Source organism: Triturus cristatus, chromosome 9 (assembly GCF_964204655.1).
Source record: "Triturus cristatus chromosome 9, aTriCri1.1, whole genome shotgun sequence".
In the NCBI taxonomy this organism is placed as follows: Eukaryota; Metazoa; Chordata; class Amphibia; order Caudata; family Salamandridae; genus Triturus; species Triturus cristatus.
The window spans coordinates 768,926,350-768,952,594 of NC_140592.1; the positions used below are offsets into that span (position 1 = coordinate 768,926,350).

Consider the following 26,245-nt stretch of genomic DNA (forward strand, 5'->3'; position numbering starts at 1 on the left):
TCAGTTGCAGATCCCTGTGTAGGCTTCGCAGATTCTCCGGGCCATAGGTCAGGGACTACTGATGTAGATTTGGCCACTGATATCATTCCAGCAATCACGGATGTGCTCAATCCTCATTACCCACCTTCACTATAGGCAGCTCTGCCAGAAAAGGTCTGAAGCCCAGTGTTAGGCAAGCTTTCTGGGACCTGTGGGACTCAGGGGCAACTGGGCAATTCGTGTGACAAGTATTGTCTTTGTCCCGGAACCCACTGAAAAGAGATCCATTTTCAAACTCAAAGAATCTTGAGGCTTTGACATTCAGGGTGTAGTAAGTTCTAACAGTTTAGGCTTAGTATTGGACGATGATGTGGGGTGAAACACCTAAACAGCAAATGTTTCACTCACATATATATTGTCCAGTTAGTGTTTTTTTTTAAACAAACAAGACTAGTTTAGCAGATCTGCTTAGGAACTACAGAAAGTCGAATGACATAAATAAGTGTTCTCAGTAACTAGTTGCAGAACTTAGTATAGGTCATTCCTGGTTTTGTGTTCTTTCGTGTCTGGGTGAGTAAGTAAATATCGGATAAAATATTGTTTTTCAATAATGCTAGAAAAGTACCCCATAGGCTTTAAGATGGAGTACCTGGAGCTCTTACTAGTAGTGTCAGCCTGAACATATGTAGCCTATTATCGTTCTCAAAAGGGACAACAGACTATGGACTCCTGCACGAATGCCTGAGGTAGCAGATCTGAATGGTGTGATGTACCAGACTGTTACTACTACGACGTTGACCCAGATACAACCAACACCAAATAGGTACAATGCATACGCATACAAACCACATTACCAGAAAAGCAATACCAGAATATGCATTTAGAACTAAGAAATGTATTTCGAATAAATATGTGTTCTTACTTTCTCCAACCCAGCTGAGTTCAAGTTCAAAAGCTTTGTCCTTTACTTCATCATGGACGATGTAGATTCTGAAAAAAGTTAAAAACATATTAGGTGACAATATGTCCATAACCAGCAGCATTATTTTTCCAGCACTGAATAAAAAACATAATCGTACTTTAGTGACCTATGCCCTAGATTTATTGTGCAGTGCAGACCGCACTATTATTTATGCTAAGGGGGCAGGAACTCAGAAATATCCATACATTTCACACAAAGCTTGATCAACTAACAGATGTGACCTGGCCTTGCTTGGAATCCCAATGCCAAACGACACAAGGCACAAAAAGGGAGACCAGTGAAATACTGTGCGATATTCTTGTACAGAACATGAATGACTAATTTTACCCAGATTTTTCCTGAAGGGTTGACTTCATGCTGCAATTTGTTTTACAAACATCATGTAAAACAGTGATAGCTCGTCTGTGTGCAATGCTTAGCATCGCGTGAACGCTTTCTTTTTTGTATTAGCAAACTATTAATGACATAATTGGTGTGTGATTCCCTAACAATGGACCTGAACATTTAGTTTTTTTACCGTTTGCACCCCACAGCACTGTGCGAATTCTGCACTATACGAGTACTTGAGTGCAGTATACGTGCTTCTACATCATACAATGGCAGCATATCCCGTATGCAGGACTAAATTGGAGGGGACACAAATACCAAATGTCTTTCTGATTTAAGCTTGGATTCAATGCTTTGCAGGCACATCCCGTACTATCAGTAGCCATTCTCCTTCATAAACATTGGCCTCTGACAACCAATAGGGGAAACATTAACTAACTATAAAAATTGAGCATATTGGAATCAAACCATTCATTTCATTTCACACAGGTTGTCCATAAGAGTGAAATCTCCTTTTAAATCTTCAAGCAGAAGTCCTTTCCCTTTTCAATGTTAGAATTAGGCACTCTGCTGGCCACTACATTACGATGATTCAGACTTTTTGACAAATACCCCATGACCAATAATCTCAAAATATTGGGTTGATTAGTTATGAATCTAAGAGACGTGCTGGAATACTGTTGGCAGATATTAAACTTTTCCTTTTCCAGCCTTTAATCCTTCCTAGATTTCTAAACTTAATGTAAAACAGTAAACCGTGACAACATTGGAAGAATGGATTTAAGTGCAAACTTCTTTACAAAAAATGAAAAAAAAGTAAGAGTTTCATGTCCAAATCATATTGATACAATTGATGGACAGAATGCAGAACAATGTCATACATTCACCCCAGTACAGAGATCTGGGCCTAAATCCATCGTTTTTTTGCTTACCATGCCATTTCAGTTTGGACCCAGCCATATGCTAATCAGTCTTGACCCTGCACCCAATGGGAACAGTCCCGCCCGAACTGCCAAGCCAGGTCCTCCCTGGACTGGAAACAAGCATTCTAGGACCGGTTTCGGTGTTTCACCCCTCTCAGCCAGGATAGCTTGACGTGGGTCTCTTCCACGTTGCCACTGGATTCAAGCTAGCCTGGCTGATGAAGGGTTTTACCATATAGCAGAATCTGAACTGAGGTGGCGCAGTGAGCTAAAGAATGATGATGGATTCAACCCAGATCTGTGACTGGGGGTGAGTGTCTGAAAAGTTTCAGCGCTCCGTCCATCTTCTCCTTGCGTTTGCTTTGTTCGCTCTAAGTTGGTAGGGTACACCCAGATGTGGGTCCCTTGCTCACTTTGCCACTGGATTCAAACTAGCCTGGCTGATGAAGGGTGTTATCCGGAAACCGGTTCCAGGATGCTTGTTTCCGGTTCAGGGAAGACCTGGCTTGACAGTTCGGGCGCAGTTCGGGCGGGACTGTTCCCATGAGGCACAGGGTCAAGACTGATTTGCATATAGCTGGGTCTAAACTGAGGTGGCGAAGTGATCTAAAGAATGATGATGGATTCAACCCAGATCTGTGACTGGGGACGAGTGTCTGAAAAGTTTCAGCGCTCCGTCCATCTTCTCCTTGTGTTTGCTTTGCTGCTGCAGTGGTACCACCGAGTACTGATCTCTATCCCTGCCTTGCTTGTTATTGACGCTGGAAACATTCCCAATAACTAACTGTAATAACAGACTGTGCCTGTGATACAGTTGAAGAAGGCTCAGAAGCAGGTGATCACGCTTTTTTTTTTTAATGTGTCATTTTAAAGTGCTCTCGGCAGACATCGCAATGTTAATGCCTAAAGGATTGTGTTGCTCCTCACATGGATCTGGTCAACTAAATTACAAACCAAGCTGTAAAGAACATTAGGCTTTACAATGAAAACAAGACAAATATTAAAATTAAACTAATTAGGTTTATTAAAAGTTACATTATGACAGAAGGCTAAATAATTGGTTAGAAATCAGTCTTTTAAATCAAAATCAAATTCAAAACATGAATAAGCATAACCAGGAATAGTCCAGCTCCTACAAAAAGAAATTAAGGTATAAATTAAAGGTCAGACTGACTTGGAGCGGTCTCCTAAAAGTCAAGGGAGAAATAGCCCACAACACTCAAGGGGCTGCTTTTAGAATGCATTTTCCAGTAAACGTTTAGTGCAACTGAGCAAGAGTCATACAATTTGAACCAATCAGGTTAAAAAATAGAAACCATACAGTTTCTGCAATCACGTTATTCAGCACTATCCCTCAGATTCACATAATGCAGTTCCCATCCCTAGTGCCCTTCAGACACCCAAATTGCTAATACAAATGGCCCTACTCAACATACAGTAACAAGTTCTCGAGAAATAACTGTTGTCCCAATAGGGGAGGCCTTAGGAAGATTCGCTCTCAGTGGAACACTGCAACAGGACACTAAAACAAAGAAACACCAACCTGTACATGGGTAAGTGGCATTACATCTCAAACCAGTGTTTACAAAGTTACTTGTGCATGAATAGTCTGTGTGCAGGGAGAAACAAACTAAAAAACTGCATGCTGGAAGATGGCTACAAACAGCAGCAACTATTTTGAAATCGAGGCCTACATTAGCTAATGTTAGTATGAGCACAGTTCCCTCACCATAAGGTCTTCGTTTCAACTACATGTTAATATTCTGTTATCATGCTAATGCTATTGTGCATATAATTATAAAACTCTTCATCACAGGTGCTTTGCTGCTGCAGATCATTTTTGCGAAGAAACACAGCCACTTGGCCAGTGATACCAATTCTATCTCATCCTCAATTTTTTTCCCACACAGTGTACAATGGATAAGGCTATACCTTGTCAAGTAACTGGCAATGTATTCAATCCAAATCACCCCCCTCTGCCCCCAACACACATTGAACACCATGTTTGTAGATCAAGCGACCACTGCCCGGAGATCAAACCCAGTGGCAGAGGAGAATCTAGAGAAATCCTGCTTGAAGTGGAGGAGTTACTCAAGGTTGCTGACTCCAAGGCTGGATCCATTAGGATCCGTGTGGAATAACTATAATAAAGACTGGACAAGTGAGCCATGAGGCTTGGCATGGCAGACCGCTGGATGATAGATGTAGGATATGTCGCTTACACATAACAAGAAATTCCATAACATGCAAAGAGTATTAGACGTAATCAATGAGAAGAAAGAATTTTGGAAGTGCAATTTCATTGCTCGACTATAAGAAATGTGTAATTGTGGAATCCACAACTAAGGGGAAATCTGAACTGTTTGTATAAAGAAAGCAGAGGGAATTATTAGGCCATTTTTACTTCTCGGGGAGGTCTAGTTTAGATGGTGAACCTCATACTGTCTCCAAGGTCCCCTTCCTGGTGTTGCACCCAGGCCCATCATTGCTTGCCACCTAAATTATTAGAATAGATATGCAGTGCGGAGTAGTGTGCAGAAAAGAAACCCAATGTTCTAAGGTGCTGGTATCTCTATTTATCCTGATTTCACAGCCACAAAGTTGGAAGGTGAAGGAGAATCTCCCAACTAGGTGAAATATGCAATGATAAATCAAGCTAGTGTCTGATCTCGACTGGCACTGTATCACAAATGTTTACAGACCCTAAAGAAGTTATGAAATTCTGCAATATGCACGTGAGAAGGCCAGGGATGACAAAGGGGAAGTGGTGACTGTGGTGGGTGAAGAGGATGAGTCCCAGATGAGTGGCACAGACGATCAGCATACCGTCCTTACTGTTCCACATATACTTTTTTTTAATAAAGGCCTTCACATGTTTTGCTGGTGGCATTTGCAATGATATGGAGATGGCCACCACTATTCAAGTGAATGTGTTTTTTATATTGTATTGGGGGGGGGGGGGGGGGGGGGAGGGGGAGGGAGGGGATACAGAAAGATGGAATGCTCCAACACCGCCCACAGGTGTGTATAACCATCATGTGCAATGCCTTATGTGATTGGAGCCGCTGTGTGTGTGGAGATAGGATGGAGTGCATAAACCTATAGGGTACTTCACAAAGTCATAGGGTTGAGATTGTCTGTTGCATAATGGTTACTGTTGTGTATAGTAACTGTCAGGGCGGTATTTCATGTACGAGAACTCATGGGTCATTTTTGAAGGACTGTGAGCAGGATTCTAAGCATACATATAGAATACAAGAGTATACATCTGGGACACGAGGTCTGCCAATTAAAATACTAACTTGGAATGTCCGGGGCTTAAATAACCTTAACAAAAAACACTAAGAGCACAACCCTGAATAAATGAGTTTCATAATTTTCACAAAGAGTTGCAGCTACCACAAACAACTGAGAATCGATGAACTAGCATTTGAAGTAAATTAATGTATCCTAAGCATAGCTCCTATACTAAATTCCTCCGCTTCAGGCTAGTTTCTTAAAGATCCATGCAATCAAGATCATCTAATCAGCCTTCTTTAAGCTCCAACTCCTTAGCAGCTTTGTTGTACAATTAAAGGATGATTCATACAAACTGTTTTTGCTTTTTAAAATTCAAACTGAACTAAATTCAGACAGACACCTGTTTAAAACAAGCATTGACAAAGCTAATAGGTCTGGGCAATTTAAGAGCTATTGGCGTAGCGCGTGTCAGTAAAGCCATGTGCAGGTCAACAGCAGGAGAAGGCGGCATGGGCGGACGATGATTGAGGGCATAGAAAATGCATTTGTATCACCTATGTTCTTTTGTAAAACAATGGGTGGGCTGCAAGCCCGCAAAGTATATACAACATGACTAAGAGACCGGACAAGTGCTGGCAAGCGTCAACCTAAAAAGAGGATTGTTTTTCCTATACACCAGCACCGGGAGGCAGCGCGCCGCTAATATAGAACGCTTCGTTTTTGAAAGTCTAACCCATAGCAGCAGCGCCTGAAACATGGTTTTCAAATTTATACAACATCGTGGAAAGCGATTTCTGAAGTGAAGACATTGCAACCACAGTGTGTACACGGTTTCTTTGCAGCTTATACCATAAAACCTGTGTTTCTGAACACATAACCGGGAAATAATCGCCATTGAAGGTTTTGAAGTAATACAACAACAAAAAATAAGAGCAAAAACAGCTGCGTCAGCTCTAACAGCTTTATTTTGAATTTCACCACTTACCATTGCAGGTAATCTGTGGAGTGAGTATATGTGACGTTAAACTGTCATAAATGGATTTAAATGTCATCTCAAAATTTTCATGTTTATGAGATTCCCTCGCGGCACTAGTTGCTTTGAAAAACGCCATAATAGCATACTGGGAAACTAATGACATTTACGGCTGACAGATTGTATCAAGTTAACAGCTGACGCCTGTAAAACTGTATTTCCCCCAGAGTTTCTCTGTTACTTTCTGTATACATGTGTTTAAATACGTTGACGAACGTCAGGGTTCACAGAAAGATAAAAAGATTGGAAGTGCTTTTTGCATGAGCTAACTATGACTTCACAAACTCAACAGAAAGACATGTAAATATCGGTCACATCGTGTTCTGCGGCACCGCTACTATTATTAAATAGTCACAATATTCCAAGACTGCTTTGAACTCTTCAATAACACACTGCGTGTTAATTCAACTTATCACCTAATTAGCAAATACAGGCACAGATAAAGTTATTTCATAATGTCCCTCACGTTCAGATTGTGCCGCTTAAAGTGGAAACTGCTTTTGAGAACAGCGCACTACTACAGTGAAGCTTTTGCAAGAGTGCCCGCGATTCAAGACGCCAAGTACCAGGTTGATAACACATGGAACGTGCGTCCAGAAGGCATCAAAGCTTTACAACGAGCTTCACTAACTGATCTCTTCAGGACCATAAAACACGGCAGCAAGACCATAAGCAAATAACATTATACAACATCGCAAATAAAAAGGAATCACGAACGATTCAACCTAAACCAAAAAATCCACGTGGAGGGTTGAGCATCGAGCGACCCAAGTCAGAGGACAGTGCCGGCTCGGGAGTCTCCCCCAGATAAGAAACTTCATTTTTTGCTCAGATAAAAACATTTACAAGTATAAATGGAGCCTGAAATGCAAATGATGTGACAGTGATGACAGAAATGAGTCAGTGATGGGCAATATAAGACATGTAGTCCCTGCAGCATTGGTGCGGATAAAAGACACGCTCATAACACACAAGGAATTGCATGTCTTGGCAGACAGTGAGCACGGCAATTAACAGGGCGGCAGGGGCAGCTCAGGTGTTTAAGCGGCAGGGCGGAAACAGGCTCCCTCAGTAAACAGCGTCTGACATTTGACCTCGATCTTTGAATGCTCAGAAAATTTAACGAGATAAGAACATGATTTCAACACTGTTTATAGAAACAAAACTCAGAGCGACTGAAAACATCAAGGGCTCGTGTAAGGTGCTCAGGAAAAATAGTCCCTTTTACAATCGCTAAAATGGGACAAGTGTAAGGCTAAAGTAATAAGGCGGTGCTTCATGGGAGGGAACAACCCATGAAAAGGAGGAACAAATAGGATAGACTAACCATTTGGAAGCAGGGATTTTTAAAGGACACTGAAAGAAACAAATGAAAAGCAATGGGCAAGTCCACAAATGATATGCATGTCTCGAAGAGACAGCGCAAGTGCTGCCTCACCTCGACCAAAAATCAAAGATGCCCTATGGATGCCAGACATGTGGCTATTCTATAGGTGGAAAGCACTCAGTGTGTATAATGAGCTCAAATCCTTCCAGGAAAGCATTACTAGGCTTTTATCTGACGGAATAGAATGACCATTCGGTTCAACTGAAATACACAAGCTACAAATCCCAGTAAACATAAATTTGCTAATGAAAACTTATAAATACATTTATGGTGATTGTAAGACATCTAATAAATACTCCCTCCAAAGTGGTAATCTAGTGCCCTGTTGGGTCAAATACAATCTTCATGAGGAAACCTGTGCATCGCCCTAGGAGTAATGGCACAAAGCAAAAAGACTTACTCGGTGGAATGCTTGCTTAAGTTTTTGAGTTAACATCAAGTTAACATTAAAATCAAGACAGCAATTAGTAACAAGCATTGGCATAGCCAATAGGTCTCGACTTTGGGACCTTATAAGTATTTAGTTATGCAGCACAATATCCTTGGTGCAACAACATCAACTGTTGCATGGCTAAACACTTATAAGGTCCCAAAGGCGAGACCTATTGGCCATGCCAATGCTTGTTTGTATTGAGTTTTAGGAATTCCAGCCAAGGACAATGGCATTGCAAACTAGGTAAAGTGGCATAACGGGTTAAACGGTCCCCACTGACACCTGCCAGTGAGAAATTTGAGTCCAGTCGGGCAGACTCAGATATCCACCCTTCACATGTCCCACCCGGCGAGACCTAAAAATGAGGTAGAAGAATAATTTAATCAGGACAAAACAAAAAGTCAATAAGGGAAGTAGATGATATAAAATTTGAAGACACTATGAAAGTTTCCCAAAGGAATAATGGGGGTGTAAATATTCATATTAGTCTACGTGCATTATCAAAGGTAGTCACCAGAGGCCACTCCTAAACCAAAAAGAATAAGTTACTTACTTTAAAGAAACGCTCTTTCTGGTGGATACTCTAACCACAGATTCCTCACTTTAGAATGCTACACAGGCTCCAAACTGGATCCAGAAACGTTTCTTCAGCAACGCTCGTGTGCCAGGCTAGCTTGAATCCAGTGGTACTGTGAGTTGGCTCTGTACTGTGATGAGGTGGAGTCACATATAAGCCATCCCTGCATGCTGATGTCAGTTTCTTTTTTTTCTATTTCTGGGGTGGGGCTTATATATGGCTCAGCCCTAGCCCTTCCGAGGTATTACAGCGCAAATGCAGAGCCACATAGTGCCACTGAGAAGCAAGCAACAGCACTGCTGGAAAAAGTTTCTGGGTCCAGTCTGAAACCTGGAAGGTTTCATAGCGGAGTAATCTATAGCTAGATGTATCCATCAGAAACAAACTATTTTGTCTTACATCGTCTGGCTTGTGGCTGGACCAGGTACCCTTCAGGTTGGCACACTCACTTGCTCCTAAACTTCTTCCTAACCACTCCTTTAGTTGCCAAGCTGTAGGGGCTATCGTCCCAAACACCAGTTTACAGAGAACAGTGGAAGGCCTTCTCAACACCTCTTTTCTGATAGGGCTACTGTACAGACACCAGTTCCCGCTGGTCTGCTGGTTAGCCTGTAAATATACCCTTCTTGTGCTTTAGGTCTAGTGAGCCGTAGGAGGCCAGCTGGTATAGACCCCTTAGAAGCACTTCCAGTTTTTGGATACAAATGGAAAGGAAGGTCAAACCTCTGCCTTTTGCTTCCGACAATAACAGGCAGTACATTTTTCCTCTTTGGAAACTTTCCAAGTCCAGTTGCGTTTGGAGGCACTAGTGGTGGGAGGCTTTAATTACAGCGGTAGCTAGCCAATGAATAATCTTCATCTTCACCAAAGAGTCAACAAGATCAAACTAGTCCTCTTTAACAGCATTTTTACTCAGCCTGCTAGTAAGCAATCCAAAAAAACCATGATTGGTGGCTGTTCTAAATATAAGCATCCCTCGCTCTAGCCAAACCCATTTACCAGTTTCTGGGCTCAAGAGACCCTCTGTAGGAACAACGTAGATGGGAAACAGGCCGCTATCAAAAAGTAATCTTCACATCTTGTTCAGTATTAATAAAGTACTTCTGATAGTGCTACACTGTGCCTTTCCCATCCAAGACGACAGTGCAGTAATTAACCTCCTTCCTGAAAGAGAAGTCAGCAGCAAACTGGTTCTCCATACTATCATTAGAAAAATATGCAGATAAAACCATCTGACTGTACAGACATCCAGATTTCCAAACACCAATATAAAGGTGGAGTCAAATACACTTTACATGTGCTACTACTTGTTATTCAGAGAGCTGTGAAAATCGACTTTCAGCTGCAAAACAGGTCTTAGTTGTGTTGAATATATATCCAGTGATTTGGGCATTTACAGTAAAATCTTTATTAAATAAATATATGAAGAAAGTAAACTTGGACAATCCAAATTAAGACTAATATATAATCATCTTGCCCTGGGCACCCTGTTCCATAACTACTTGTAAGGAAATGCCTCTTTTTGCATGATCGCAACCAAACTTTTGGATTGGTGCTGCTGGTTGTTCGACTCCACGCCTCAGTGCTCTAAACCTTTAAAAAGCATTTGTTTAATTGGTTTACACCCAATGGACATAAGTTATCTTACTTATAAGTCCGTGGTACAAGGTGTACCTCGGGCCTGTAAGTAAAGTGTCTCTTGTGGACTGAAATAATGATTGTGCCACCACAAGTGTGATAAATCAGAGCAAGACTTCCAGGCTGCCATTACAGACTGATAGAGCGTTTTTTAACTGTAAACTTGATCATTTCATTCTAACCCTTGACAAAGCACAAACCTTCCTTTTTAATATTTACAAGTCACCCCAAAGGTAGACCTAACGAGCTCTACAGGCAGTGGGCATTATATTAACAAGCATTAAAAATGCAATAGGTCTCGCCTTTCATTAAGTTAAAGCCATTTGCTTTGCTATACAATAGCATTAGCAAAGCAAATGGCTTAAACTTAATCAAAGGCGAGACCTGTTGCATTTTCAATGCTCGTTTATGTTTTAAAAACAAAAAAAAGGCATTGTTATCTGCAATGTCCATAGCTCAAACTCACGTAAATGTGAGACCTATTGCATTGCAAATGCTGGTTATTAATTGTATTCATTGAATGTGTCTTGCACATGCTTGAAAGAAATCGTACCACATACATCTAGAACCTCTGGTTTTTGCCAGTGCTTGTTCATATTGCATTAAAATTAGCATATCCCTGTATACCATATGTTGCTATGCATAGGTTAACAAACATATACAGTGCAATTGCATCGCACGATCCTGTATATAAACCCGTATGTATGGAATAAAGTACCCTTCTGAGAGTGCAGGGGCCGTATGAATGAATGTGCAGACATGCATAATACACTCCAGTTGTGTGCATGTGTAAATGCACTCCGTGGATAGTACACCCCGAACATGTGAATGCACTGGGATTACCCAGCAGTGTGCATGAATGTATTAATGCACACCTGGGTGTATGTATGCATGAATAAAGCAATGCGCAAACTGGAATAACACTCCTGAGTGTGAGTATGAAAGCACACATTAGAATTACACACCCCGAGTGTGTATGTATGTTGGTACTAAAACACAGTATTATTAGTACACATACTGGAAACGCACCTTTCCGGGTGAGCTTGAATGCTGTGTTAAAACGCTCACCGGAAACGGATAGGTCTGGGTGTCTGTCTGCATGCTCTATTAATACACACCCTGGAAATGCACACTGTGGGTAGGTGGTTATATGTTAAACCCACACTATCCAGTGTGTGTTGTATGGTAATCCAGACTCCGGAAACTCACAGTCCTGCCGGATGTGGTAGGTTAGCGCACGTGATAGAATAGCGCTTCCCATGTGTGTCTGCCCGTTCCATTAATACACACTTTGAAAACGCCCCCTCCAGTCTGTGTAGCCATGCTGGAAACTCACAATCTGTTTTTGTGTGTTTGCGTGTTGTGTTAATGCACGTATTAGAACTGCGCCTCCCGGCTATATTTCCACGTTCCATTTTAAAACACCCCCCCCCGCCCCCTCAGGCTGATTCCAACACAAACACTGGACTCACACCCGCTGATTAATTCCCTGTATTTACCAGCACGGACAGTGGTTGTTTGGCCCTCAAGAGGAGTCAACGCTTAAAAAGATGCGTCATGTTTGTTTTGTCCTCTCCTTCTCGGGAAGATGGTGGCTGTACACAGCGCCTCTTTGAAGGGGCCAGCCCAGTGTCAATAAGTGGCTTTCTTTGCGGCGCATTCAGGATTGCCAAAGAAATTCTAACGCGCCATGAAGGCCGTCCGAGTGCCAGGCCTTCCGTTCTGGGCCAAATTACTTTGAAGTGGGGTAAGGCGCGCACAGGTCAATTTTACCTCTATAGGCCAGGCCCGCCAGGGGACACGGGGTGGAAGGCTCAGAATAGAAACTAAGGTGGGGGGGCTTGTTTTATACACTCAATACACGGCCCAGCTCATTGTCGAGCACCTTTTATCTTTTATAAGTCTCAAGACAAGGAGCGCATTCGCTCCAACGCCAGCCGAGACCTAAAAAGGACATGTGTTTTGAAAACTCTACATATCCTGACAGTAAAACTCTGCATTGTGGTTTGTAATCTAGTAAGGCTAATAGCCCCATTTGCAAGTATGGAGTTACACACTGACAACTCAGTAGCACCAACTTCCAAATGGGACGATTAAATCTGATACTTCAAGGTATTAAAAGAATTATTGCATTAAATCCAACTTGTTGCCCAAGTCAAATTCAATGTAACTATTTTATAAATAGAAAGTTGCCACTTTGTTGCCCAAGTTTTCCAGTGTCCGGTTTCTGTTGCAAACAGCTACTGTCCTCGAGACAGCCTGCTGCCCTCCTGGGAATGAGGTGATAAGCAAAGGATCTACTGAAGGAAGAAACGTGACATCTGCCTGGCAGGATAGCCAGAGTGAGTGTGAGGCCAGGCAAGCCTCGAAGGTAAAGTCGTCTTTGAAGGGCTGTTAGTCACACTAGGAAAGGGCTGCTCTGTTAAGGCAGGCAGGCCGACATCGTGGGGAGGGAAACCCCACTGTAAAACATTTTTTTTCAAAGGGAGTGTGCCCCCCCCCCCCCCCCCCCCCCCCCCCAGGTAGCCACACCTATGGTTTGGGCTAGGGAGCTCCACTCACCAACAGAGGGTCTTAACTTGTTGGGAGAATTGCACCCCTGTAACCCAGAACTCAGATTACTACTATCTTGGAAAGATCAGCTGCTTCCTGTAATCAGCAAAGAGACTGGACTGAACCTGAGCAAAGAGAGGACTGTGCCTCCGGTGCCACATTTATGGAAAAGTAGGATGACTACACTACAGCCACAGGGCCATAAAAGCTGAAAAGCCTTCATCCTTGTGAACCAGCGTTACTAACTCTGACAGTTGCTGGACGGCGTTGTGCAGCCTGGGAGACAAAGTCCTGACCCTTTGCGACATGCCCACCCCTAGAGTTCGCTGGATCTGTGAAGGACCTCAGGGTGCCCACTTGTCAACCTGCAAGGAAGTTATTGCCAGTTAATGGCTTAACCGAGACCAGTTGCAACGTATAGTTTCTTACCGGTCGGTGTAGTTTTGCAGCTTGAAGACTTTCTGGATTCACTATGCAGTGCATTATTCTGCCATCTTGTGGTTAGGTCCGCAATCATAGTATTTTCCCTTTTTTTTTTTTCGTGGCCCAGGTGGGCGGCGATGTCCCACCATTTGGTGTCCTTCGTGACGTCGGTGCACTTCCTGCGGAAGCTCCCACCTTTGGTCGCCATCTTCGGATTCTTTTTCTGGTCTTGTGTTAATCTTGTTTTCCCTGTTACTTTCTAAAGTCTTGTTCCTTTTTAATCCCTTTCCTCCTGTCTCATCTTTCTGGCGGAGGAGGGTGGGTTTGATAGTGAATCCAGAAAGTCTTCAAGCTGCAAAACTACACCGACAGGTAAGAAACTATACGTTTTGCAGCGTGAATCTTTCTGGATTCACTATGCTGTGCATAGACTTTGTAGCGGTTTGTCCTTATTGGGGTGGCTGGGTGGAAGATGAGCACTGGTTACTGAATATCTGTTGCAAGACCTTCTGTCCCACTTGCGCTTCTTTGTTCATCTGGATATCCACACAGTAGTGTTTAGCGAACGTATGCACTGAAGACCATGTTGCCGCTTGGCAAATGTCTTGGATAGGTGTGTTCACTAGAAACTCAATTGTTGCTCCTTTCTTCCTTGTTGCGGGCGCTTCAGCTGCACCTTTTAACTGTTGTCCTGCCTGCTTGTGGCAGAGCTGAATTGTCTGCGCAATCCATCGTGCAAGGGTATTGTTGGTGACTGGTCTTCCCAGAAAACTGCTGGCAAAGGAGACAACGAAAGGTTTTTTTTTCCTGCACTCCTTTGTCCTCTCTATATAGTGCATTACAGTCCTTCTGGTGTCTAGTGTGTGTAGAGCCCTTTCAGTTCTTGTGGCCGTTTTTTGGAAAAAACTTGGTATTTGGATTGTTTGATCAATATGGAATCGAGACACCAACTTTGGCATGAAGTGTGGGTCCGTCCTCATTACAATCCTGTCCTTGTGTATTTGTAAGTAGGGCTCTTGGAGTGTCAGAGCTTGCAACTCACTTGCTCTTCATAGTGACATGATAGCCACTAAGAAGGCCGTCTTTAGTGTGAGCATGTGCAGTGTAGCCTTGTGAATAGGTTCAAAGGGTGCCTTCATCAATTGAGTTAGCACTATGTTGAGGTTCCATGCTGGTGCTGGCATCCTCTTTGGGGGTGCTATTTTCTTCGCCCCTTCCAAGAATCTCTTTACCACTTGAGAGGTGAAGAAACATTTCCCTGTTTCTCCTCTTGTGGAGGCCATTACCGCAGCCAAGTGCACCCTCAGTGATGTGTAGCTTAATCCGCTTTGTAGCAGGTACTTGAAGTATTTTAGTACTGTTGATTCCCTTGTGACCTTTCGTTGTAGTTTCTCCTTGATGCACCATTGGGAGAATCTTTTCCATTTTGCGTCGTAGCACTTTCTCGTGGTGGGCCTCCTTGCTTCCCCGAGTACTGCCATAGTACTTGCTGGTAGTTTTAGGTGTGCAAATTCTAGGTCTTCAGGAGCCATGCTGCTAGGCTGAGACCCTCTGGTTCTGGGTGAAGCACCCTTCCGTTCTGCATTGTTAACAGGTCCCTTCTTCTTGGGAACCTGTGTGCTGGTTCTTGTGCCATTTCCACTATCTGTGAGAACCAGGATTGCCTGGCCCACTGAGGTGCTATCAGTATTAGTGTCATGTTGCGGATTCTGCATTTGCAGAGCACCATGTGTATCAGTGGTATCGGGGAAAAAGCGTATGCAAATGTCTTTGACCAACTTATCCATAGCGCATTCCCTTGGGACCGATGGTCTGGTTGTCTGGATGCGAAGTGTTGGCATTTTGCATTCTCGTGTGTTGCAAATAGGTCTACTTGCGGGGTACCCCATTTCTGTAAAAGCTTCTCTATTTCCTGCTGGTTGAGCTCCCATTCGTGTGATGCAGACACCTGCCTGCTGAGTCGGTCTGCTTCCACATTGTCCTTTCCCGGGAGATGTATTGCTAGTAGGTCTATTTTTATTGGGATGGCCCATCTCCATATTTCCTGTGCTTGCTCTGATAGTGCCACAGATTGTGTTCCTCCTTGTTTGTTGATGTAGAACATGGTAGTTGTGTTGTCTGTTAGGACCAACACCTTGTTTCCGTACAGCTCTTTCTGAAAGACTTTTAAGGCTAGGAACACAGTTTTTAGCTCCAGGTAGTTGATGTGTCTGACCGCATCTTGCTGCGACCAAAGACCCCTCACCTTGAGTTTGTTAAAGTGTGCGCCCCACCCCAGCTGGAAAGCGTCCGTTGTGATGGTCACTGTTTGAGTTAGTTGTGTGAATGGCTTCCCCTGTGATCTGTTTTCCTTTTTCCAGCATGCTATTTCCTGATTCACTGCGTGTGTGACAACCACAAGATCTTCCCAACTCCCTGTGGCCTGTGACCATTGCTGCTGGATCCATTCATGAAATGGTCTCATGTGTAGTCGGATATTTGGGACTAGGTGGATGCATGACGCCATCATTCCCATCAGCTTGCTCGCCGTCCTCACTGTCAGAACTTGCCCCTTGCGGTAATGACGTGTTTCCTTCAGTATCGCCAATGTTCTCTTCCTGCTGGGGAACACTTTGGCCTGTATGGTGTTGATCTCTGCCCCTAAGAATATCTTGATTTGCTCTGGTTCTGTTGACGATTTCTCCCAATGGATCGAGAAACCCAGTCTTGTCAGTGTTAGTATGACCTGCTGGATGTGTAGTTTGCATTGGCTGTATGAACTTGCCTTTACGAGCCAGTCGTCGAGATAGGGGTATGCGTGTATTCCTTGCCTTCGTAGGTGTGCTGCGACAGCTGCTAGGCATTTTGTAAACACCCTTGGTGCGGATTTTAGGCAGAATGCCAGTACTGTGATCTGGTAGTGGCTTTGGTTGATCACAAACCTTAGCAGGCTCTTGTGTTTGTGGTTGATGGGGATGTGCAAGTATGCGTCCTTTAAATCTATGGTAGCCATGAAGTCCCCTTGTATTTGTGGTATTACCTCTTGTAGGGAAGTGATCTTGAACCTTTGAGTTCTTATGAATTTGTTAAGGAACCTTAGATCTAGGACAGGTCTTAGTGTTTCGTCCACCTTTGGCACCAGGAAGTAAGTTGAGAAAACCCCTTTTGTTTTTTGGTCTTTTGGTACCACCTCTATTGCCTCCTTGCTGAGCAGTTCCTGCGCCTCTAGCTGCAAGAGCGAGAGCTCCTTTGCTGAGAGTGCCTAGCTTCTTGGTTTTCTGTTCGGAGGCTGTTTTTCTAACTCTATACAGTATCCGTATTGTATGATGGTTAGTATCCATTTGTCCGATGTGACCTTCCTCCATTCCTGGATGGAGTCTCTTATTCTTCCCCCTACCGGTGTTGAGTGTTCGAGGCACTGTTGGTCGTGGAACGTTCGGCTTCATTTCTTCCTTATGTCTTTCCACCCACCCCGAGGTGTTGCTAGGGTGGGGGCCTGTTCCATGGTGGAGTCACTTGGTGGAGGGCTGCTGGCCTCCTCTTTGTGTTTGTCCTCTTCCGTTCCCGCACCCTCGAAAGGACTGTCCCCGGGGCTGGTACTGCCAGTTCTGTTGCTGCTGTCCCTGCTACTGCTGGCCTTGGTTGTTACCTTGGTAGCCTTGCTGGGACGGTTGGTGCGATGTGCTAGGCACGTTGCCTCCTCTACCACTTGGCCTTCTTGTGGGTGTGCCTCTGCTCATTCCTCTGAACTGCAACGCTCCCATGGACCTTGCTGTTTCATTGTCCTTCTTGAGATGCGTCAACTTGTCATCCACTGCTCTGCGTCAACTTGTCGCCCACTGCTGTGCCGAACAGTTGCTCTCCATTAAAGGGTGTATTTAAGGTGTTACTTTGTACCTCTGGCTTGAATCTCGAAATTCTGAGCCATGCGCGTCTTCTCTCAGTCCCTCCTATCATCATTAGCCTGCTCGATGTTTCTGCAGCATCCAATGCCGATTTCAGGCATGTGTTCGCCATGTTCCTTCCTTCTTCTAACAGGTGAGCTGCACTTTGTTGGTACTGGTCTGGTAGATGCTTTAGGAGCTGCCCCACTTCATCCCAGTGTTGGTATGCGTGCCTGTTGATCAGGGCATTGGAATTTGCCACATTTCTTTCCACCTTTCTTCCTGTGAGATCCATCCTCCTACTCTCCTTGTCTAGAGGTGGTCCGGCATTTGTGGGAACATTAGCCCTCTTCCTAGCCGTTGCTGCAATTATGGAGTCGGCTGGCACTGACCCTTGGATGTATGCAGGGTCCTTTGAAGAATGTTTGTACTTCTCCGTTCTAGGTGTCACAGCTTTGCATACTGCTGGCTCCTTAAAGGCCTCTCTTCCCTGGTCCAGCACAATCGGGAGCATGGGCAGGAATTGGCTCCTAGTCTGTTGAGGCAGTAGAGTTTCCAGGAGGAAACACGCCTTGGGCTTCTCCTCCTCCATTTTCACTCCATAAGTCTGTGCAGCCTTCTGTACGACCATGTTGTAGATCCCTAGGTCGTCTGGCGGTGAGGGCCTTGAAGCGTAAGTGTCTATGCCTTCTTCTGGCGATTCGGCGTCGAGATCTTGCCATTCCACGTCTTGTGCCTCCGAGGACGTCGAGTCCCGGTAGGATTGCAGATCGTCGTCACCTTCTCCCTCGAAATAGTAGTCGTCTTCTCCCAGTTCCTCGACTGGTTCGGCCGTTTTCAGCGAATCCGCGTCGTCGTCCCTTTCGACTTCGGGTTTCGGCAGGGTGGTGTAATGGTTCATCTTCTCGTCGAAGTCCTTTTTCTGCTGCAGATGCTCGCCATTTCGGCCTCAAGCCTCCTCTTCTTCCTCTCTATCTTGGCAGCATGTTCGGCATCGAGGGTTGGAGCGCTTCTCTTCGAGGCAGTCAATGTCGCTGACAATGTCGGCCCTTCTTTCCTCGGCGCTGAGGTGTCCTTCGAGGGTTTTCGCTGATTGGGAGTCCTTTTCGAAGGATCCACTCGGTTGACTGTCCCTGGAGGCTGTTGCTTTCGTCAAGTGTTTCGGTGGCAGAGCTCCTTTGGAGGACTTAGCTTCACCTCTACGAGTGTCGCTCGGGGCTTTTGCTTCACTCTATCGAGTGTCGCTTGGATGTTTAGGGGTCGACAACTCCCTTACCTCCTTCGACGTCTTCTTATGGACATCAATGACCGTGCAGTCCTTCGGCGATGGTGTCCTCTTCTCCACTGGAGAAGTCTTGTGGTCTTGGGTGTAAACGCCGAGCAGACGTTGCAGTCTTCGCTTCTGTGGTCGAGCAGCAGGCAGAGGTTGCAGACTGGATGCGGATCCTTCTGGGCGTACTTGTGGTGGCAATTGGTACAAAACTTGAATGGTGTTTTGGCCCTCCCTGTGCTCAGGGAGCCCCCTGCGAGCGCATTCTCCGTCGAACGCCTAGGTTTGTTCGTTAAAACTTCTCCCTCGTCGCTCCGGGTACCTAACCTGTAGTCCGGTGAAAACTTGTTTCTTCGTCAATTTTCTTCGATTTTGCTTGATTCCTCTTCCAAAACTCTGGAACTCTTCGGCAACGATCCAGATTCAACAGAGGAAAAAATAATCTGAAGATGGCGACCAAAGGTGGGAGCTTCCGCAGGAAGTGCGCCAACGTCACGAAGGACACCAAATGGTGGGACGTCGCCACCCACCTGGGCCACGGAAAAAAAAAAAGAGAGAAAATACTACGATTCCGGACCCAACCACAAGATGGCGAAATAATGCACAGCATAGTGAATCCAGAAAGATTCACGCTAGAAAACTGGACCTGCGTTGGACTTCGCCCAGACCCCGGAGATGGACCTCTGCAGCCAAAGTCGACCCCCTCCCCAAGCTCGAGGACCAAGGTGTGGCCACAGGAACGGCTACCGCACCAGCCCAGCATTCAGCATCCTGGATCCCTTGCATCAGTACCATTCCCACTGAATGGGTCCATATCAGAGTTGGCACCCTCAGAGTGCCCATGTAGCTATTTTCAACTTGCTTGTTGTGGCTAAGCCTAAACCTCTATTGCAGTTGATTACAGTGATTTATGGCATTGAGTGCAAAAGCAGTTAATTTACTGTTTCTTTTAAAAATCATATCTCCAGATTCCTCTGGTGGATTTTTGTCATTCAAAAAATTGTAGATACAAATATAACCCATTGTTTTAAATTGGCGTCAGATTTTTACTGTGTCATGATTTCTACTTATTCACTGTTTTGGTACTTTTTTATGCTTTACACTTGTTCTGTTAATAAAGCCCAACTGCTTTGTGACACAGCTAACCAAGACTGAGCTGAGGTTTTACAAACCAACCTAACTAGATCTGAAACTGAATTGTGACACTATTACCAGGCGATGACACCCAACCACACCATATAATAATCAACATACTCACACTACTTCCATTTCATTTTTATTTAAAGTATGTTCAAATTGCAAATTAGCCAAAAACTTACATTTTTGCAACTTCTTTGACAACTTCCCGGCAGGTCATGTCTTTCATCTGATGGAGGAAAAAACATCAATTATTTGTCCTTCATACTTTTGTTAATATTCTAACATTTCAATTTCATAAGACCGTTAAGTACTTTTGGCGATTCCCAAAATATTTTCTTCATCACTGTGCAATGATTAAAAATATAAAACCCAACTTAATTTACAAGTTTATTTCTAGTAGAACTAGTTTATTTCCATCTACAATAACATTCAGAAAACTGAAAAGTAAATTGTTACTGAATTATAACTAGCTAATCAATTTTTGAAGCAGGAAGCCCCCCATTTTAAATTTAGTACAGTATTTAGTGTGGTGAAAACCTCACCGTTAGCCCCTAAAAACAACCCCTCCATCAGGCTTGTTCATTGGTAAGTGGATAAATAATACAAAAAAATACATATGTAAGATGGGGGGCGGCAGCCATTCTAATCCATTCTGTCTTGACCAAGGCACCCTCTTTGAAAAAAAAACAAAAAAAAAACACATTTATATACAACATGGACGGCAGCTATCCTACTAACTAAATATGTTTTGTTTTTGTCTTGGCTAGCCTTTCTCTAATATCTTTACATAGCAATGCGGCTGACTACATAACTAAAGGCCATATCACACTGCAATGGTAGTAATGTGTAGAAATGAACTCAAGAAATCTGTGCCCTAATACTTTGAATACTGCTGTACATTATTTCACATTATACAGGTCATTACGTGGAGCCGTTTTTTTTTTAATCAATTAATGCTGTATTTTAACATGATCTCTTTACAGGCTAAATGACAGAAACAACAGTTAGTGTAGCGTTCAACTGCGTTATGATTAAGGAGAGCTATCAAATTCGCCTTAAACTGTAGATAAGCCATTGGTTAGCAGAGAACATGTGTGAGAAAGTGGCTCTGTATATACTGTTCCCTAATAGGTACAGGGTGCACAGAGTCCACAGTCCCCCAGAGGCTGATAGAGGTCAAAGTTAGGTATGACCTTACTCTCAAAAGTGGTAGCTTGGTCGAGCAGTAAGGCAGTACCAGAGGACAGTGTAAAGCATTTATTGTACACACTCAGTCAGCAAATGGTTTCACACACTCAATAACTGAACTCTAGGCCAATGGTTTATATATATAAAATATATGCTTGTTTTATTTTTAGAACCACAAAGGGGGTAAAAATATACTTTCTCAGAATGAGAGGTTGAATATAAATACTTTTGTCTTAAGCAATAAATTTGTGTAAACAGTCACAGTTGGTTGCAATAAACAATCCTATTTCCTAAACATAACAATGCATTGAGCTCAATGGTAAATTCAGGTTATTTGTAATAAATTACTTTTCAGATTACTTTTGGAATTCCAGGTCTGGCTCCTAGAACCAGCCTGGGGTCAGTATTCAGAATCAAGTGATGAAAGTCGACTTAATAACTGTAATGATTGTTAAATAATATTTAGCTATTTCAAAAGTTAGCACTTAGAAAATATTTCAAAGAAAACATTCAATGGATCTCTATGGCAAGAAATTCAAATTGCGGGTAGAGTACTTTATCGTTACTTTAGTAATCCAGGACTGGGTGCCTAGACCCAGGACTGGGGTCCTTATCAAAAGCAGGTAAGTAATTTCGTTTGCAGAAATGGTACGATTTTAAAAGAATATTTCAAATTTGCAAAAATAGACACTTAGAAGAAATTTCACAGAAAAGCAGACAATGGTTTCCTATAGGAGAAAAATGAGTTAGAGGTAAGTATAGTTGTGAACACTTTTCAGGGTCAGGGCTGGGCACCAAGATCCAGCACTGGGAGCTCACCTAGGAGCAGGTGAGTAAATTCGTTTTTGTCACTTGGCTGATTTTTGGTGAATTTTTGCAGTTTTGAAAAGTTCACACTTAGAAGATTTTTGAAGAAAAAGCCAGTCAATGTTACCCTTAAACCGCTAACTTCATTTTCCTCATAGGGTAAGTACTCGACTGGCAGAGTTGAAATTCCGGGCATGGACTCAGGGGTCCCCCAGTGTCAGGTAGGTACAGTTGGTTCACCCTCAGCGGTTTCAGGACGGCCGGGTGCAGAGAGAGTTAGGCCCAATGTTATCCTATGAGGGATAGGGGGGCCTTGGTTGGTGGCTGCTGTCTGGCAAGCCACGCGGCTGTGGGAGCTGGGCTCCTGGTCACTTACTCAGGGCAAGTGGGGAAGTAGGTTAGTGTAGAGAGGGCACTGCCAGGGCCACTCGGGCGGCTGGGTGCAGGGTGCTTTTGAGCCTTCGGGCGCTCAATGGAAATCAATGGGAATGTTCCGGTTTGGAAAAAGGCTGCAGGCTCGGGGACGAGGAGGTTTCAGGTGCCACCACCACTTCGAGAGGTAAGTTGGGTAGTTGTAGGTTAGGTGGGTACCCCGGGATTGGGCACAGGGGGCCGCAGGGCGCCGGGTGCAGGGGTGCCTTTTGACGTCGGGAATCTTACCCTCTGGTTGATCGCGGCTGGGGTGGCACTTGGTTCTGAGGCTGCAGGCTTCTTCCGGGATGTCGAGGGGGGTCCTTGGGTGCCGGACTCTGGGTCACAGTCGCCGTGGGGTCGTCCTCTGGGTCTTTGTCCACTCCGGCACTGGCCAGGCTTGGCTGGTGCAGAGTGTGTTGGGTCCGCGGTCCCGGGCTGGTGCCAGGGATAGCAAATAGGTTTCTTGAGTAGAGCCTCTACTCGTGGGAGTCCCAGGGGCTTAGAGCTAAAGGGCAGCCAGGTCCTCCGGGGTTGGTGAGGTTGCTGGCCACGAGGGATGCCGCGCTGGTGCAGGTTCGAGAGTCGACAGGCCGGTAGGGCTGGGGCCAAAGCAGTTGGTGTCTTCTCCTCTTTTTAGCAGCTGCAGGGCAGGTCCTTGTTCTTCTTGCTCTTCTTGTAGTTTTTCTATCTGGAATCTACGGAAGGAAGGTTCAGGGTGCCCCTAAATACTAGATTTAGGGGCGTTACAGGTAGGTGAAGGCCAGGGACCAATGGGTCCTTGTCCTGGGGTGGGTACACCCCCTATCCTGCCTCTCTCCTGTGGGAGGGGGGCAGTAGCCTAATCCTGATAGGGTAGGGCCTCCCATCTTCAAGATGGCGAGAGCCCGGAGATGTGCTTCACCTCGCCTCCCCCACCTGAGGGGTGGGGTGGGCAGGCTGGCACATCCCCTGTCCTTGTATGGGGTTTCCGGCCAAGCTTCCCGCCAGAGTGGGGGGTTGCAGTGGCCTGGGGAAACTCCAAATGGCGGCATGCCTTTGAAGCTTCCCTTTGCTCATCCTGGGGGAGGAGATTTCTCACCTCACCCAGGATGTGCATTGTTGCAGGCCCGGGAGAGCAGGGGCTCTCCCACCCAGGGGTCCAGCAACGTGTCTGCTGTGTGGCAGCCTGGGCAGCCTCAGAGCAGACGTGGATTGTAAGTTAGCTGTAAGGGGGCATCTCTAAGATGCCCTCTGGGGTGCTTAGTACATTAAATCCTACACTGGCATCAGTGTGGGTTCAATGTGCTGAGAAGTTTGATACCAAACTTCCCAGGCTTCAGTGTTGCCAATATGGTGCTGTGGAGCTCGAATTTGACAAGCTCTCAGCACCATGTACTCTTAAATGACAGCACTGCACTTACAGTGCCCAGGAATGGACCTGGGTACTGTAGGGGCACAGGGCTCCTGCTCCTGTGCCCACACCATAGGCGTAATGCACCCAGCTAGAGGGGTGGCTGACATATGCCTTGGCAGTGTAGGTGATGGGCATGGTACACAGTGATGTGTGCCATGTCGACTCTTTGTTTTGTCCTGCACCCAGACACTCAGCCTGCAAGGGCAGTGTGTGTGTAAGGGTACAGGGCCTCTGAGGATGGCACAATGAGTGCTGCAGCCCTTAGAGGCCTTCCCTGGTCACAAGGCCCTGGGTACCTAGGGTACCATTTACTAGGGGCTGACATGTGGCTAGGGTTTGCCAATTTGGAGTTTGTGTGGTTTAAGGAAGGAACATAGGCCCTGGGCACCTGATTGGCAGGAACCCAGGGTACACTCAATCGAAGTACATTCAGCAATTTAGCAAAAAGTGGGGGCATACCATGTAAGAAAGATGGCACTTTCTCACAACATGTTCACTCGCAAGGGTATTGCCTCATACTGATTTTCTGGGGACAGGATACAGGAGTAACAGCACAAGTGTCGCTGAAACAGCATGCAACAGAGTTTAAGATAACAATGATTGTTGGCCTTGGTTTGACTGCAAGAAAGAACTCTTCTGAATTCAGATGTAAAGCCAAGGGTGACCAGGGGAAGAAAAACAAAAACCACTCATGCACCACTATTGTGCATTGAGCATACCAGGAGTATGAAACACTATTAAAAAATACTGTACTATTACAAATCATTAGGATGTCCTATTTTGATCAATTTCTTGCAAAATAAGACTGCCCACTGCATTCTTTAACAGCAAAACAGTCAATCTTACATTTATACAACTTTGGCTTGCAGAAATGCTAAAACTTGTGTAAAAGACCGAAACGTCAAAGGGCAATCCTTGTTCTGCAAGGTAGCATTTGCACAGGCCTTTCATAGAAGGCCCCCTGATTTTAGGATAAGAGTTGTTCAGCATAAGAATTAAGGGAAAAAAGTTATTTGTAGAAGATTAGAATTAGAAGCTATAATTGCACTTTATTGTATTGGTGCTTATGTTCTTTATTCCATAAATTTTTTGGTCCTCGCTTTATTGTCCAGATGAACTAAAATCCAAGACATGGTTAAGGACAATGAAAAAGGGAAATGCAGAGGTACTTAGTTGATCCATGTTGGTGCAAAGACTTGACACAGCACCGATAAGATATTCATTCTCAAAGCACGTGAATGCCATGATCAGCTAGAAATAAAGGGGTACACCAGTAGTTTGCTTCTTCATATTTGGCTTTACTGGCTCCGCCTTAGATATGCGGAAACTGGAGCTGTACTTTGTCTCAGATGTGTGGATTGTGGGTTTGTTCAAAGGTGATGGTAAAAGGCACTGTTTGTGTGTATATACGTATGTGAGAATTATATAGATCCATCCTAAATAGTCAGATAGGAAAAAGTCATACTGTCCATCTATCGCTCTTTATGATATATATATATATATATATATAAATAAATTACCTACTGGCGGTTGCCAGTAGGTAGTTATAGTTAGGACCAAGTTTCCATAGGAAGAGCATTTTTATTTTGCTTATAACTTTGGCATCGTTCCAAACCAATTCTTTGTTCATATCCGCTCCTATGTGGGAAGTTTGGGGGTGATTCGTCAATGGGGGGGGGTAGAGAAAAAAGGGGGGTCCCAAAACGTGTTTTCTCCATGTTAATTTCCATAGGAAACTTTAGACAAGGCTACAGGTCGAACGGGTGAACTGAATTACCCCAAATTTGGTCTAGAAGCACGCTTTTGTTTATTTGGTGTAAATCCGTTCAGTAGTTTTTGTGAAATATCGAAATATACGATATTTGGGAATTCTGTCATCTGATTGGCTGAGGCGTTACGAGCACAAGCTTGCTGCTTATTAGTTGTGAGTGCTGCGAGCGGTTGCAACTAGGAAGTGTTGGCCGCCATTTTGTGATTCCGTTGAAGCGAGTAAGGGGCAAAAAGAGTACGAAAGAGGAGGGTAGGAGCGCTGTGAGGTCTGTGGGGTGGTTAGGGTGTGCTATACAGGGAGTGTGAAGCGATGTATTCACCCCTACCAGGGTGAAAGTGCTGTTTTGCCCAGAGTGAGATGGTGCTGAGGTGAGGTGCCGGTACACTCGGGATGAAACCGTGAGTTGATTGCTGTAAACTGATGTGCTCCTGGTGCTGTAGCATACTAGCCGCTGTAGCATAGCTGTGCAAGTGGTGTTAGTATGGGTTTAGACTATAGCGGGAGTGGGAAGCAAACTACTCACCCCTACCGGTCTGAAGACTCGAATGGAGTGTTTTAGCAAACTGGAATCAAGAAATAATCAAGAAGAATATAATGCAGAATGTTGCAATGCCACAGAAGACAAATGGTGAAATCAGGTGTGTTTAAGACAGTGGCTGTGTGGGCTAAAGCAATGGAGTCTGCAAGTTATATAAAAAGTGTCTTTATGTAAGTGCCATAAATGGAACCACTGGTGCAAGAGCCAAGTCATCCAGCTGAGGCAAACTCCAACCGCTTCTGCTGTATTCAAACCTAAGCTCCTGCATCAGTCAATTCCACATTATATGTTACAGTTCCATGTGACATAAACAATACCTATTAGACATGAATGACTGTAAATTGTAGAATGAAAATAAAGGTAGGA

At 44.5% G+C, this 26,245-nt stretch overlaps 1 protein-coding gene across 1 annotated transcript in view; it reads right to left on the reverse strand.

The window, feature by feature from the left end:
* Positions 1 to 26,245, reverse strand: part of PSMA3 (proteasome 20S subunit alpha 3) — a 175,809-nt gene that overhangs the window by 44,866 nt on the left and 104,698 nt on the right. The window contains exons 8-9 of the mRNA XM_085626129.1: positions 19,948 to 19,994; positions 902 to 969 (exon numbers count right to left, since the gene is read on the reverse strand). Of these exons, the coding sequence (XP_085482255.1) occupies positions 902 to 969; positions 19,948 to 19,994 (115 nt within the window). The remainder of the gene's footprint in view (positions 1 to 901; positions 970 to 19,947; positions 19,995 to 26,245) is intronic.